At 39.0% G+C, this 16016-nt stretch overlaps 1 protein-coding gene across 4 annotated transcripts in view; it reads right to left on the bottom strand.

Moving 5' to 3' along the window:
- Positions 1 to 3622: 3622 nt before the first annotated feature.
- Positions 3623 to 16016, bottom strand: part of SEMA4G (semaphorin 4G) — a 105917-nt gene continuing 93523 nt past the window's right edge. For all 4 annotated transcript variants that reach the window (XM_026667694.2, XM_026667779.2, XM_026667865.2 and 1 more), the window contains exons 11-16: positions 13177 to 13321; positions 12477 to 12699; positions 11678 to 11793; positions 7358 to 7512; positions 5452 to 5513; positions 3623 to 4751 (exon numbers count right to left, since the gene is read on the bottom strand). In XM_026667694.2, the coding sequence (XP_026523479.1) occupies positions 3904 to 4751; positions 5452 to 5513; positions 7358 to 7512; positions 11678 to 11793; positions 12477 to 12699; positions 13177 to 13321 (1549 nt within the window). In that variant the 3' untranslated portion in view covers positions 3623 to 3903. The remainder of the gene's footprint in view (positions 4752 to 5451; positions 5514 to 7357; positions 7513 to 11677; positions 11794 to 12476; positions 12700 to 13176; positions 13322 to 16016) is intronic.

Raw genomic sequence — 16016 nt, 5'->3', positions numbered from 1 at the left:
TTTACTCTGGCTCATCATTTCTTTAGACCAGACATGGGAAGCTTGCAGTCTTTCCTCCCTACATAAATTTTAAAACAATTAGTTTTAAAATACAGAGAAGCTTATTGCGAAGGGTTCATGGTTCTAAAGAAGGAAATCATCCTGTTTTGAACACTCTTTTCCTGGTTTCTTAGATTGAAGCATGTCTTTTATTAACTCCAGTTAACAGACCAACTGTGTCCTTTCCTGAAGAAAGTGACTGTAGTGTATACACCATTAACTCCTAGGCTTGATTTATGTAACACACTGCACGGGGCTGTCTTTTTGCATGGTTTAGAAAATAGTATCCAAAGCCTGGAAAGTCTAAAAAGATTCAAGGAATATTTGGGCTAAAAAATTTGCACTACCAATTTGTTTCCAGGTGAAATACACAGTGCTGCTTAGTATTTTTAAAACCAAATATAATTTGGACTAGGCTATTTGAGAGAAGGCTTGTGCAAAACACTTTGTACAGAAGCCTAAATAGACTTCACATGGGAAGAGGAGGGGTCATTGTGAGATACAGTACATTTATATATGTATATCCCTTTTATATTTTTAGAAATAACTAAAGGTGATGAACATAACTAACATAACATTCCTCCTCCTTTTTTCCTCCACAACAACCCTGTGAAGTGGGTTGGGCTGAGTGATTGGCCCAATCGCTCAACTGGCTTTCAGGGCTAAAGTGCAACTGAACTCGCACATTTGTGAGGGTTCAATATATATTTGCTTCAATATACTATATATCTTGATGTTGCAATTTATCTCCAATTTGAGTACAATAATCAGTTGGTGAAACAAATTTGCATTCTATGTTGGCCTCAATTTATTCAGATTATATAGTGAATTTTCAATAGAAAATTTGCCCTTTAAGAAATTCCTCATTTTCAATATATGTTTACTAAGGAAAATATTAGAATGGGGTTAATGTCGGTCTATTTTTTTTTTTCTTAAAGGCTATCGTATTATCAAATCTAAGCAGTTAAAACATTTTTATTAAAAAGTTAAAAAAATATCAGTGCAATTACAGAAACATGAAATGTACAGACTCATGTTTGATACATCTTCTAAGATGCCAGGTAACCCGTCATTTCTCTACCAGATCAAGTGATGGTCTGCTGTTGGCTCCAAATTACTGTGGCAAGCAGGATTGTGAATAATTCCAAAAGGATTTCTTGAAATGTTTATTGAGTAAACGCAGATTTCCCCCATCTCACCCCTTTTTATAAGGGGACAAAAATCCTCACTATCCACAGAGAACCTGAACAGATTATGGGTTGGAGGGAGGTGAACTTAAGGCTGCAGATAGAAGAATGAAAAAGCAATGAGGGTGTAGTGTGTATTAAAGTCATCAAAATACCAATATACTTACATAAATCTATGACACAGTACTTTAAAATGCAATACAGAGTTGTGTGGGCTTATTTTGAAAGAATTATTGTCCATTTGACAATATTTTTGAAGTTCTTGAAGAGAATTCAGAGGTCTGCTCATACAAGAAAGGAAGAAAGAGAAGAAAGGAGGTATTTTTATTTTTTTATAAAAGAAAGGTAGCAATACTTCCTGGTTAAGTTGCAGGATGGTGAAATATTTATTGCAGCTGCAACAGAAGTGAAAATATTTTGAAGCTTGCCATTTCTCCATCATGGAAACTACACTCAAAAACAGCAACTTTTGCTGTCAGCGTTTTGGATATGCTAAGATCTTCAAGCTGATTGTTAAGGTTTCATTCAGATGGTCTTTAACAAAGTTGCAGTACAAAAATATATTTGCATGGCCTTTAGCTGTGCACATTATCATTAACATAACAGAAAAGTTTCATATGGCCCACAAATACCTTAAGCAATTTTTGAGTGATCTAAACAAAACAAGAGCTATTAATGAGTTCCTTAGAGGTATCTTAAATATAGCTGGAGCAAATAAATTACATCATATATTGAGTAAGTTGAAATGCTATGCAAAAAAGTATCAGATTTCCTAATGTTAGAAAAGACCATCAAAAACATGATTTTCATAATGCTCATATTGATGTTTTAGAAATTCTAACAATATTAGGGGCCCATGCCTATATACCATTAATTCCAGTGATCTAGAATGAGATTATTTCCAATTCAGATTAGCTTTGATCAAAATTGAAAATAAAATGCTCCTTTCTACCATTGAATACACCTTTTCATTAGCAAATTCTTGTTTTCTCATTCCATAATGTAGATCCTTATTCATGTTAGAACAAACACAGCTCTAGATGACTTTTGGATAGTTTTCAGAAAGTCTTTCACATCCCTCCAGATGTGTTCGAATACAACCTCATATTTACAGCAAGTACATGGAATGGTTTCTTGAGGCTTACAGCCAATACATTTACAGCGTACCATGTTGTGGTGTCTTAGGAACTCAAGATGGCTGGAATATTGTGAAGACCCTTTGCTGTAGCACTTGATGTTTATTTCTTTGGCAAACATTTTATTGCAGTTGTTAATTCGTTGTCCTGTTGAGAATGAGATGGGTGGTACCTTAAATGTGATCAATAAATAAATAATAATAATCTTTTGTCAGTCTGGTGTAATTTTTTTTACCATTTCACTGATGAGGATTTTGTAAACCACTTTGCGTCTTCATCAAGCAGAGCAACATATTAACCCAAGGAGGTAAATAAAATAAACTTCAGTGTTCTCCTGCTCCATATTAGGCATAAGCAGCTTTATCTTATGAAGTTTGGCAGATGTCAACTCTTTCTCTCACTATACTAAATCCAATCGAGAAAATATTCTGTGTAGTAGTATGGCCTAATACCAAGATCTGAGCATCTATTCTTGCACCCGACTGCATTCAAAATTTACACATTTTTCTATGCATGAGATCTATTATCAGAGAAAAAGAAACGCAACACTTTGAAGAAAACGAAAGAGAGTTCTTATAGATAAGTAAAAAAGTACTGTAACTCAAATTTATCTGGGTAGCTCTGAGACAAAATGATTGTTCATTTTTGACCTTTTATGCTGTCCCCGCAAGGTGGCATTCAAAACTTGTCAGTTACCTTTAATGGGCATAAGGTTTGTTTTAATGTACTTCATGGGCATTAAAATTTAAATGCCAGGGTTTGCAGCATAATTCACTAGTTGCTATTGGCTGGGAGCACCCTACAGCCTTCTAGACGTAGCTGAATTACCACACTCAGTACCTCTCTCCTGGCCTTGTTGGCTAGTCTGCTGAGAGGAAGATCAGAGATGAGCTATCCATTCACTATGCTGACTCTGGTCAACAACTATGAATATAAACTCTGTGTGTAAAATAGAGATCAACAATAATGCCTAAAGTTATTCACGGTAAATCACATTTAAGGGGGATTCATCAATCACCGTTCATGATCGCAATTTACCTTAAAAAAAAAATCAAATGCAATTCTCACATATTTAAAAAAGAAATACATAAATGTAATTTGACTGTAAATTGTGGTTTAGAGGGTTTTATCAAAGTTTAGCTATCAACTTCTTAAAATCATAGTTAAGCCTTCGTTTCTTATTTACGACCCCTAGCTGGCAGGATTCAGAGATGCCTCATGATGGAAGGAAGCAGGAGACAACCAGACAAACCCAACATATCTCTGCGGCCCCCGTTTATTGATCAGCCTTTTATATAAATATAATTCCCATTTAAACAGATTTCTTTGTTTACAGCAATTGAAAAACAAAACGATCAACAGCAGCAACAACAAAAAAAGACAACAGTAAAATAAAAGAAATGAGTGCGGAGTCTGTGGCGGCTCCGGAGGGCCACTCCGGAGGTAGTTGCTCAGTCCTAACACTGGTTCTTTTGGCCTTCAGAGGCGGAATTGTGCAGTGGCAAGAGAGAATAGTTCAGCACATAGACCCTCTCTCCCCCTTACACAGAGCTCTCATCCAGTTTTTCTACCAACTGGGTATGTTTCCGCTTCTCCAGAATTTTGCTCAGTTCCTCGGTGAAAGAGTTGTACAGCGGTGAAGTACACGGCTCCTCGTTCTGTCGCAGGAGCATGTAGCTGTTGCCATTCATTTTGCGCAGCATGTTGGGCAATGTTGAAATGCCATTGGTGAACTCAGCAGGGAGAGGGGGAGGGGGAGGGGGGAGGGCCAGAGGTGTCACTTTGGGTGACAGTGACAAGGTAGGGGCTTCTCCGGGGATGATCTGAAGGCAGCCATCCGGATAGGTGCTCAGCTCCTCTTCATCCGGCCTTCCTTTGCTCAGGCAATTTGAAGAAACAGTCTGCAGTTCTACACTTGATGGTTGGGGACCCCCTAGCTGATATTTGCCTCTATGCCTGTGCAAACAGCAGACATAGAAAAGCACAACCATGAGCACAAAGCATAATCCACTCAGCACTGTGATGATCACAATGTAGATAAAGTTCACGTTCCCAGCATCATTTCTGGCCAAATGCCAAGATGGGAGGGTTGGACTGCTGGGCAGTTGTGGCCCCAGTTCTTTGGACAGCACAGTTAGACCATAGGTGGCTACCAAGGTATGCAGGCCATTCTCCTCGGCGTAGCATTGGTATTCTCCACTATAATCAAGCTGTGTGTCTGTCACCAACAATCCATCTACGCCTAATCGGAAGTGTCCTTGCTCATCCTCAGCAAGCACTTTGGTGCCATTCACCATCCAAATCGCCCGTGCCAAGTTGGATGTCTGTTCACAAGGCAGGAGCACATCACCACCATGCAGTACTGTCCGGTTCTTCTGCACGAGCACAGCTGTAAGAGACACAATAACAGACAAGAGCTCTCACACTACACAACTTCTGTTGTAATAATTCAGTGTCGGCACCCAGTATCACTTTAATAGTAGGGAAGAGGAGTTTGGGACTCTCAATCTGAAGGAAGTAGGGTTCCAAGAATGAAAACTTCAAAACTCTGAAAATATGGTTTAAAAACCAATTAACCAAGTGCCCTGCCTTTTTATGAAAGAAAAGACAATCTGGGAACAGAATTTGCAGAGATCCAGATATTTACGCTCAGGTCGAGAATTATCACAACTGCTTCATCCAAAAGCTCTTCCCATTGGCTGCGTCCTTCTATGCCCATTAGTCTCAGCTACTTGCCATTTCTATATTCTCCTATCCCACCACGGAACTTGCTTGCAGGATCCAGGAAATTATTTTCGAAACCAGAAGAAACTCATAAAGCTACGAATTATATGCAGATTGCCTTAACATGTAGCTACAATTTGTGCATGGATAATTGGGTTTTTTGTGTTTATTTTGTTATTGCACAAAAATTATACTGGTTATATTTGATTATCTAGTAACACTAAGTCTGCAAAAGGAGAAGAAAAGGAATCTGCTACTCTCTCTGTCCAAAAGAATTAGGAAGCAGTTGATCTCTTCTGCATAATCATTCTCTCAACTACCAAGAAGGAGAGGGGACCAAGGAGGGAAGGGACTGACAAACTTACCCTGCACAGAATCGTTCCAGCAGCCCATGTTGCCATGCAGCACATCCTGAATCAGCAGAGATCTGGAGAAAATAAGCAGGACTCTATCAGTTAGGAAACACAGCAGCTAGAAGATTCTTAATCTCTGCAATATTCAGCAAACTTCATATAAAATTTCTTTGGCATATATGCAGATTCTTTTAATACATACTTATATAAATATTCATTTGCTCAGCACTTCAATATGTATAATAAGAAAACTGTAGTTCTTACCAACATTTCTTATTTCAACTCACAGTGTAATTTGCAAGTCACTCAACAGTGACCTAAATACTCAGACACCACATAATAACAGCATAAAATGAAGAACTCTTATGAGTTTAGATGAAGCTAAGCTTTTGTACATGAGATACTGATTCTCAGGAATGCATTATTTGGGGAGACCTAAACTGATCCTAAAGTTTCACAGTATTTTTTTGTAAAAAATAGATGAGATATTTATTTAAAGAAATAAAGATATTTATATAAATCTGTTTAATTATGTTTAATGAAATTCCTTGCATTTTGGAGCTGTTAACTTTTGTAAGCTTTTAATATGCTTGTATTAAAAAATACAGAAATACTCTATAGCTGACATTGGGTTGGTATGCTCCAGGTTCCACTGATTAAACAATGCCCCTTATCAGAGTCCGGAAGAGTACCTTTTCTGTGGTAACATCTGGCCTCTAGAATGAGGTTCTCCCTCATTCCATACACTCAGCGAATTCAAACAACTCCCATCCTATTGGTTTTTTCAAAGTGGCTTCAAGGCCTGGTCTTTTGCCCAGATCTTTGGAGAAGACAACTAATGCTCCTTTCTGTTCTCCTCTGGGTCTGTTTTCTTTGCCATTGTTGTTCTTTAGTCTTGTGCAGTTTTTGCAGTGTTTTGTATTGTTTGTGTAAATTACTCAGAGTCACTGGGAGATGGGCAATTTAATTAATACACCATCAAACAACAACATTTACCAATCTCAGGTCCTTGGAAAGAACTTGATAGGTGGATAAAAATGCCAAATCAGTCTGAATATCTGATTGATTCTGTGATGAACCATAATAATAAATATGCTTTTGCTTTTTTTCAACTATGTCCTTCACTATTGTTGCTTGAAAACTGCAACTGACTCTCAATATGATAAACCTAAGCCAGGTTTTAATAAATATCAAAGCAAGAGAATCCTACTGGATGCCCTCTTTTGAATGAAATGGACAGAAAAGGCATACTTCAGACCAGGGGTGGGATTCTACCAGTTCACACCTATTCGCAAGACCCGGTTGTTAACATTCTAAGCAGTTCGGAGAACCGGTTGTTAGAAGAAATTACTGGTCTAATCCTGTAAGGAAGGCAGGAAGGAAACATTCTGGTGTTGCTTACAGAAACTGCCTCTCCGTTAACCCTTATTACATTCTTGGCAGGACTAGACTTCCTATCTCAGGAACATCTCTGGAGTTTTTTTCTTTCCTTTGCTGGTACTTTGCTTGTGTGGAGTGACCATTCAAAGTTACAATGGCACTGAAAAAAGTGACTTATGACCATTTTTCACACTTACGACTGTTGCAGTATCCCCACAGTCATGAGAGGCCAGGCGAGGAGATGCGTGCCTCGATGTGAGTGATACTGAGTTGGCCACACCCAGCCAATAACATGATCACCAAGCCATGTCCACCCAGTCACATGACCACCAAGCCATGCCCACCAACTAAGCCACACCCACAGAACCGGTTGTTAAAAATTTTGAATCCCACCTCTGCTTCAGACCTAATGTGACTCTACTGATCTAACAAATTGGGTGTTTGCAGAAGCTGCACCTTTAAAAAAATAACCTGATCTCAGTTAAGAGATAGGAAGCCTGAACCCATATTTTCTTCTTCACAATCAGTATTTTCATACCTGTCCAGAACATCAGCTATATCTTGGCAGCTCTTGCCATCCCAGGCACAATATGGATCCCGGGCCAGGATGCAACTGAAGCAGGAGATGTATTGTGAACAAGTGGATAGTGGTAACTGCAAGACGCCACTCTGGGCTCCAACGTATAAACTCCTCTGAAAAAGAAAGATGCTTAGTACCGATTCCACATACTATTCTTGATGCATGAATCTGTCGTGTTTTCCTCATGCCTACCCTAAGGCAGGGTATTGATGTTGCCAAATCACAGATGAATGGCAGTTCAAGGTGCAGCTTTCCAAGGCCTGACTCAAGACATGGAAGAGTGGAAATGTTAAAACATGGACAGGACTCTTCACTGAAACCTTCACTGACACTCACTAGGATAACACAGAGAGGACTTCCTGACGGAGCTTCTGTCACGCCAGACTCATTCACAAAAATGTACAAGGGGTTCTCTTTTCCCCCCCAATGCTCCGGCCTGTTTTTATTTCCACAAAACATTGTTTAAATGTTTAATGTTTAATTAGTTCAATTAAAGAATCAGAAGCTGTTTTTTTTCCACCAGCTTGGTTGAGGTAGCACGTTTAAGTTTTTAATGAGCTAATTCAATAATCAGATTAAGCATGTGAATGGAAATCAACAGCTGCCCAACCATTTTTTTGTTCATGGACTAGAACTACAATCTGGAACCACCCTTAATATCCTGACCATTTCTTCTTCCCATCTAGGTAGATAAAGGAATGGAGATGCATAGCCGTTATTAGGTGATGGCAAGAGGAAACAGTAAAAGAAAACAAAGTGTGACCCTGTTTCTACAATACAAAGAGTCTACTTAGTCACTGACTTAGCTCTTTCTTACTGGTGCTTTTGGAAATAGTGATGCTATTTGAACTAAAAGTATCTACACAGTATTTGGTGACAAAATACCTGCCAGAAAACCATCAGTTTTCCATCAGTCCTTGCAGCGGGAGAATTCTAGCATTGCTTTACTATCTAACATGCTCTTCCAATCAGTCATGCAGAAGGCACTAGGTATAATTGGGTTGCTGAAATTTATCACTGTCTGACATATATTATTATGTGCTGCCAGGCCTTGGCAGTGGCACTATAATGGAGAGGCTTGCTTTTTCAGCCACTCTTTCCTCTTCAGATCATGTCCCTGAAGAACCAGGGAAGTCAAACCGGGCAACTAATTTTTTTGTATATTCCCATGGTACAGCCGGGTGGAATTAGTTTTTGCAAGTTTTGGTTGGTTTGGTGATATATTTACCTCCCCTCCCTCAGATCAGGGGTTTCAAACTCAAGTCATCACAGCAGCGTCACATGATGTATCGGGACTTCCCCCCCTTTCGCTAAACAGGGCAGGGGCGTGGCCAGCACATGACGTATCCAGCTTGCGGGCCGGTAGTTTGTCAGCCCTGTCTTAGATGAATCAGTCAGCTGACCCTTTGTTGTTTCCATAAGAAACATCCATGAATCTAGTTAAACATGTGGAAGCAAAACTACAGGACTGTGTTCATATTACACATAAGGCAAGCACTTTTGGTCTTAGCATATGATACAAAGTCAGCCTCTATGGATATTGTGTCATGTGAACCCCTGCAATATGGGTTAATGAAATAAATCAAGGTTATTCTTGTGTAGGTGTGCTGCATGAACAAATGTAATGAACATTATCTACCAACAGTTGGTAAAAAGGTTCTTACTCTGATCTCTCTAACTACTTTATCCTTCTCTTTCATCAACAGAATACTTTTATCTCAGAATAATATTTTGTGTTTCTGCTGAGGAGGATTATGATCCAAAAAAAGGTCCTCTTTGTTGTCTTGGCTGCAACATCGAGAGTTTTCCAGCAGATGGAAGCAATGAAACAGAACAAAATGCTGGCATTATCCATGCAGCCATTTATTCCACGTTTATTTATTATTTACTCAACATGGATCAAGAGTGTTATTCTATCAACTCCCCATCCTAATATGAAGAAGTGGGTCTCCGATAGCCACCTTCATATCAAACATCCGGGAACACATATTTTCCCCTTCATAGGAGACTGTGGGGGTGGGGTGGGGGGACCAGTCTCCCTCCTTGCATCCTACTTGCATTTTCATTCTAGTTAAGTACAAAGATTGCTAGTTAAATATTGTTTCTCAAAGTGATACGAGCAAAAGACGCATGAGCAGGTCAGTTAAAACTATAAATATTCTGTTGAAACTAATACTGTAGTAAGAGGGCACCCTGGGTATATCATACTTGGGCTGAAAAACTCCAAATGAGCACTAGATCAGGGGTCTCCAACCTTGGCAACTTTAAGCCTGGTGGACTTCAACTCCCAGAATTCCCCAGCCAGCAAAGCTGGCAGCAAAGCTGGCTGGGGAATTCTGGGAGTTGAAGTCCACCAGGCTTAAAGTTGCCAAGGTTGGAGACCCCTGCACTAGATGATAGCAAAGACATAGAGAAAATTATGTTTCTTTGCTGCCATCTTCTTTCCCCTGGATTTTTGCAGCCCAGCTATGTTATGCTTACAAAAGGAATAACTTAAATTTTAACACAGCCTGTCCCATATCCTCCAGACGTGATGTATTCTTCATGCCCATGCTGAATGAAGATGAAGAATAATCCAGTTCATGGAGAAAGAACCAGGATGAAGAAAGCTATTACACAGATTAAACATTATTCCCTCCTGCAGCTTCTCGCCATAAATATTTGGCCATAAATCAATTGTAGCATTTAGAGCGGGGGGGGGGGGGGAATCATGGCCCTTTTATGGCTGACTCAGGAATTTTGGGAGCTGAAGTCCACAAATCATAAAAGGGCCATAATTTCCTGCCCCTAATCTAGAATAAACTTGGGATAAAGCTGAAACAGAATCAGCACCTTTTTTGCCTGATAGGAACAGAGAAATGTTATGTGTTGACTTCCTAACTCAGGGGTGTCAAACTCAAGGATCTGGCCTGCAGGATGCTTAGATCTGGCCTGCAGGGCTGCCCTGGAAACAGCAAAGGACCGGCCCATGGTGCCTCTGCCAGTGAAAACAGAGCTCGGGAGGCCTGCGGCCGGCCCTCCTGAGCTGTTTCTATGGCAGAGGTTTGCAAAAGGGCCATCACAGCCTAAAATGGAGCATGCAAGGGCCGTGGGTTCTCCCAAGCTCCATTTTTGTGGCAGAGGGTTGCAGGAAGCCATTGCAGGCAAAAATGGAGCTTGGGAGCCAGATTTTGCTAGCAGAGCACTTGGGCCACCACTGGAGTGACATTGAGCTGGCCACGGCCATCCTGGCCCCCCAAAGACAAACACAACCCTGATGCGGCCCTCAATGAAATCGAGTTTGACACCTTTTTCCTAACTAATACCCCTGTGTTGACTTCCTTTCCAACAATTATTAAAGCATCTAATGAAAATGTCAAGTAAAACAACAACAATAGCCAGGCTTGAAAGATTTTAGGGGACATTTGGGACCATGCAAAGTGGGAAGCAAATATCCTCACAAAGGAACTAGAATAGCAAGCTCCAAACAGTTGTCAAAGGACAGCCATATGATTAGTCCTTGGACAAGTGGTAGTTACTAATAGAAAGGACAAATAAATAGCTTCAAGGAATTTTTTTTTTTACCTAGGAGTGGAGAACCACCACTAACAAAACCTTCATCCACACCATGTTTCCACTACTATAGTTGTATTTTTATTCCTTTATTCCTCTATTTAAGGTAGGCAAGAATTGAGGACAGCCTACTTTTGTTTCAAGCTTCAACAATATATTTTAATGCTAGTGGCAGACAGAAAATAAATCTGGATGCTAGGTGATTGGTTTTTATTTCTCAGTTATATAATGATAACAACATGGTTTTTTTTTCATGCCTGAATTACACAAGAGAAACAAAGGAAGTTCAAGGTTACTATGAGTGGACTGCTGGAAGGAATTCAGTTAAGAAGCTCCTTTTTAAAATTCAGTACGTTTTGCTCTAGGGTCTAATTACTGGGTCTGGGAATTCATTTAATAACAAAAAGCAAGCTAAACTCATTTTTAAAAAATAAATTCAAAGTGTAATAAAATAAAGCACGTTAGAAAATAATTCTTAAAAATGAAAAGGTAAATATCTCTATCAATTATTTTTTCTTCCAGCCTGTTGTGGACATGGAGACCAGGTAAAGAGAAACTGGGCAAAAATTGGTGATAAATGCAGATTGTCTTGGTTTGATTCTTAAATTTGGATACAACTATTCAAATTAGTGTGCTATTTTTGTAATGCATGTCTTTTCACTGGGAGAAGTGTAATTTAAAGAGCTGTACTTAACGGTATCGGGGAAGGTCTACAACTGCTTATACCTGTTGCTTGGAAATGATGATGTTCTCTACAGGTTGGGGTTTCTTGAAGGCCTGCATCTCCTCTGTGATATGGATCATGGAGCCAATGACGACAGCCTTGTGAATCCATCCATTACCTATTCAGAGGTAGTTAATTATTTAAAGGAGCAACAAGAATATCCTGGCACTGAAATTCTAAAAATTGAAGACTTCTGGAGGAAATCAGATTTCAAGTGGTCATTTATAGCAACCACTACAAATCAAAAGATTTGCCTGGTCCACCCATTCCAACTGCTGAGAATTATATTTCTGAATTAAGAGCATTCTAAATATTACCCAGAACTGTGCGTCCATGATGTCACCTATACCTTTCTAGAACAAAATTCCCATTCCTCTTTATGGGTTAAATCTGTGTCTCTTCTTAATCAAGAAGTATTAAGTTTAAGACATAGGGAAAACTTATCTGAGCAGGGGAAGTTGAAAACCAAAAAAAGGGGTGAATTATTTGTTTGCGGGGAAGGGGTGGATGAGCTCCCTCCAGAAGAGAGGGAGGTAGACTATAAAGTGCTATAAGGAAAAATACCATATTTGTGTGTCAGCCATAACTGAATGACACCGATATAGCTTAGTTTTAGGGAAGCCAAGTTCTATGTTATAAAGAATATAGAGGTTTGGAAAAATTTATAAGAAAAAAAGCAAATTATGATTAGTCTTCCTTGCATATAGTTAAGAAAGGAGCTAACAATTGAAAGTCTCTTAAGTTGTTAGAGTGCACACAAACATACATACATGCATGCATGATGAATTTAACTGCAATTACCTGTTCCCAAAAAGAGGATGTCATACATATGCCCATCCAGGGCTTGGACTCTGTCTACTGCAACTTGGGTGTAGACCACATTTTTCTTTATTAGCAGAGGGACTCTATCTGTAGGTTTCACCTTTTCATACATCAGTGGATGAATCTTGATAAAATCCAGCACACCATTGGGCAGATCCTGGGAGGAGTTGTAGCCTCTTCTGCGAGCACGATTGGTAATGCACTGCAGAGGGTAAACAGCTATAATTGGCCTCACCAGATCAAAAGCTTGATGTTCCTTTCTTTAACTTCGTTCCTTCCAGATATGTTTTAGTCCAGTTCTCATCATTATCAATTAGAAATGTTGGAAGCATAATCCAAAACAACCAGAGGAATTAAGTTTTCAAAGGTTACATAAAGAGCTAAAGCATACAAATTAAAGCCTTCTGATGGACTTGCACACCTTCAAACTGCAGCAAAGATTTAAATGTATTCCCATCTAATATCCCAATATACTCCACCTACCCCTTTGGATCATTTACTTACAGTTTTTTTTTTTTAAAAAAAGGCATAACTCCTCTGTAAAATATCACAGGGAGTTCCCATGTCTACAGTATTTCACCCTGGATCTTTGGATCTCTTATGACGAGGGAGTACATGTAACTCCTGTATAGTTCATCTGAATAAAGATGAAGATGAGATACAGATGAATATAACTCACTGATCCTGGCCGTGGCTCTGGTACATTCCCAGTGTACTGGAACCACTTGTGGGAGGAATCTTGGTATTCCATGTATGGCCCTTCAAAAGCTTCACGCAACTCTGAGATGTTGTATCGGCAAACAGCAGACATCTCTATGCTCCTCCTGGAAAATACAGGAATATGGTGGGAAAGCCAAAATTTCAAGGTTCTAACCATCGGTCACAAACCAGGAGAAGGTAAATTTAATTTTTGTGAAGGATTACATTCCCTTAGGACTGACATGCAATCTTTTTGCAGTCAAACAATTGGCCTTCATTTTTATATTTGTTCAGCTTCCAAGAAATTGTCATCAGCCTGGCAGCGAGATACAAAGATACACTCAGGTTTTGAGGCAACTTGTCTGTCAGTAATCTGAAAATTTATCAACAGCACCAAACACAATCAGGCAACTGCCAGGGTCTTAAAATACCAACAAGATTTTGTTACTACACTTTTGACAGCACTAAAACTCCCATAGTGTTTTTGACATAGGTTATCTTTTTACAATAGGCCAAATCACGGCTTACTTAACAATATTTAATAACCCAATGGACTTTCATACAACATGCTGAACTATATAAATAGTGATTTACAAACCACTATCACTAGTTGTTAATCTATCATTAGTTGTTGCTTTGATCACATCCAGCTACAATGTTACTATTTTAATATCTTATAACTTATAGCAAGATTCATTTTGCCAACCTGCCAGGAAGTAATTCATCATAGGGTCTCTGAAGCTTGCCATTGGTCTTGGTATGCTACCTTGATCTTAGGAATGTCTGGTTTTAGAACTAGATTGTACACCAAGTTCTTTAAGTGTACCATTCTTTGGAGCTGGCTCAGTCTCTTTCACGTAGCTAGTCTTTTCACTTAATAACTGAATCTGATGGCTTCTTGTCATAATCTAGGACAGGGATAGGGAAACTTGGCTCTTTTATCACTTATGGACTTCAACTCCCAGAATTCCTGAGTGAGCCACAAAAGGTTCCCCATCCCTGGCCTACTGGTTTTTCAGTTGTGAGGGAAATCAATTTTTGACTTGAATGGGACTGTTTAATATACAAATGTAGGACATATAAAGAATAAAGAATATAAAGAATATGTCCTACATTTATATATCTAGGACATTATAAAGAATCTGAAGTTTTGACATTCCTTATCATGCTCTGAAGAACAAAGCTACCATTTCTTCGTATTCAAGTTGATCAATTTTTTGCTACCACTTCTTGGGTCAAAAGAATGAAACACATAGAGAAGTGGCAGTGAATCCAGTAGGCAGTGGGTGGAATAGAAGCCCATTAGTCTCCGCTAAGGCCTAACTCTCATGAAAGGCAAGGGAACAGGGAAGGTACAGTAGCAGAGGATGGCGAAACCTTGGAATCTTAACATGGAAGTATCAGGCTCATTTCACCCAGCTATCTCTATCACACTGTAGGTAACTAGTTTCATTCACAAAACTCATAAATATGAACAGGAGTGTGATAACCATCTTTCACTCTTGCTCTCTAGAGGTAGAATCCTTTTTGCTGCCTGAAATTATGGAAGTAGCAAGCAATCGTTAAAATTAATTGCCACTGGTAGCCCCCCCCCCCAATTTTTCTAGTCCTCTTTAAACATTTTCCAAATTCCTTGGGCCATCCTGATTTTTTAAACAGCAAATTTCACAATTCAATTGTACCGATTCATGGGGGGACACGACACAACTGAAGGTGAATAAGATTGATATGATTTATTTTTGACGATAAAAGGAAGTCTTATACATTTGAAAGGATTACAGAAAAAACATCTTGTACATTCCAAATGCTTCTTTGAGATCAATGGCATGGGCTGATTATTAATAAATACATTTGATATGCAGTCCTTTCACAATGGGGATTTAGCTTCCTAGGTGGCATTTGCTATAAATGCAGACTTCAAAGCTGACAAATATTACAAAAGCACAAAGGTGCTAATTAACTGAGGAGAACTTGTAAAAATTCACAGTATCATTAAGAGAAACATGCAAAAAGCTGGCCTTGGCTCAGTTCAAAAATAAGAAGAAAAAGAAAGATGCAGCTATAGTAGTTACAGCCCATATGGTAAACTGCAGTCTTTGTCCCCCAATTGCAACAAAGGGATCTTGCCAAAATATTGGTGTGATTTTCTTTCCAATCACTACTACCTTCTGCACATGTAGCTAGTATTAATCTATACCACAGCTAGTCACTCAGAAGAATTTCTTTCATAAAACGCCCACAGCAATTCTGGCTGGTTGTTGTACCAATTACAAACCAAAACATTTATAAGGACAGATGACTGTACTGGTAATTACAACCAACTCTATACACCAACAACTGTTCATGGAATGAGGACTGTGTATAGTTAAAGAATCTGCTTGTCTTGGCCAATATAAAATGCCTAGGCCCTAGGGTGACCAGTGCTAGAAGAAGAAGGATCCTGCTGCTGTTTAAGAAAAAAAGGTTCAAGAAGTATCTGAAAGCAAGAAAAGTTCGCTCAAGAGCTCCTGAAAAGATTAGGAATTCAATTGCCAATTTTCCCCCTAACAACATCAGATTATTTTCTCAGTAGTTTAATGAATTTGTGAATAGTAAAATACATACAGCATATACTGTATCTATAATTCTTTCAAATGTGGGTTGAATCTGTATCTGTTGGCTTGGAACTTAGACTTAATTACTTTATACCAGTTTGTGCAAATGTTTCCTAGAACATTCAGGCATATATGATCGACTTTTCTCGCTTGAGAACTTCTCTATATTATTTGCTATATGGTAAAGAATGCCAAGTTCTCCAGCACAACAGGTAGATTAAAATTG

This window comes from Notechis scutatus, chromosome 4 (assembly GCF_049901735.1).
Source record: "Notechis scutatus isolate UNSWTSFEM ecotype Mainland chromosome 4, rNotScu1.2, whole genome shotgun sequence".
NCBI classification, from domain to species: Eukaryota; Metazoa; Chordata; class Lepidosauria; order Squamata; family Elapidae; genus Notechis; species Notechis scutatus.
Note: the sequence above shows the minus strand (reverse complement) of the source record. Positions and strands in the feature narration are given on the sequence as shown.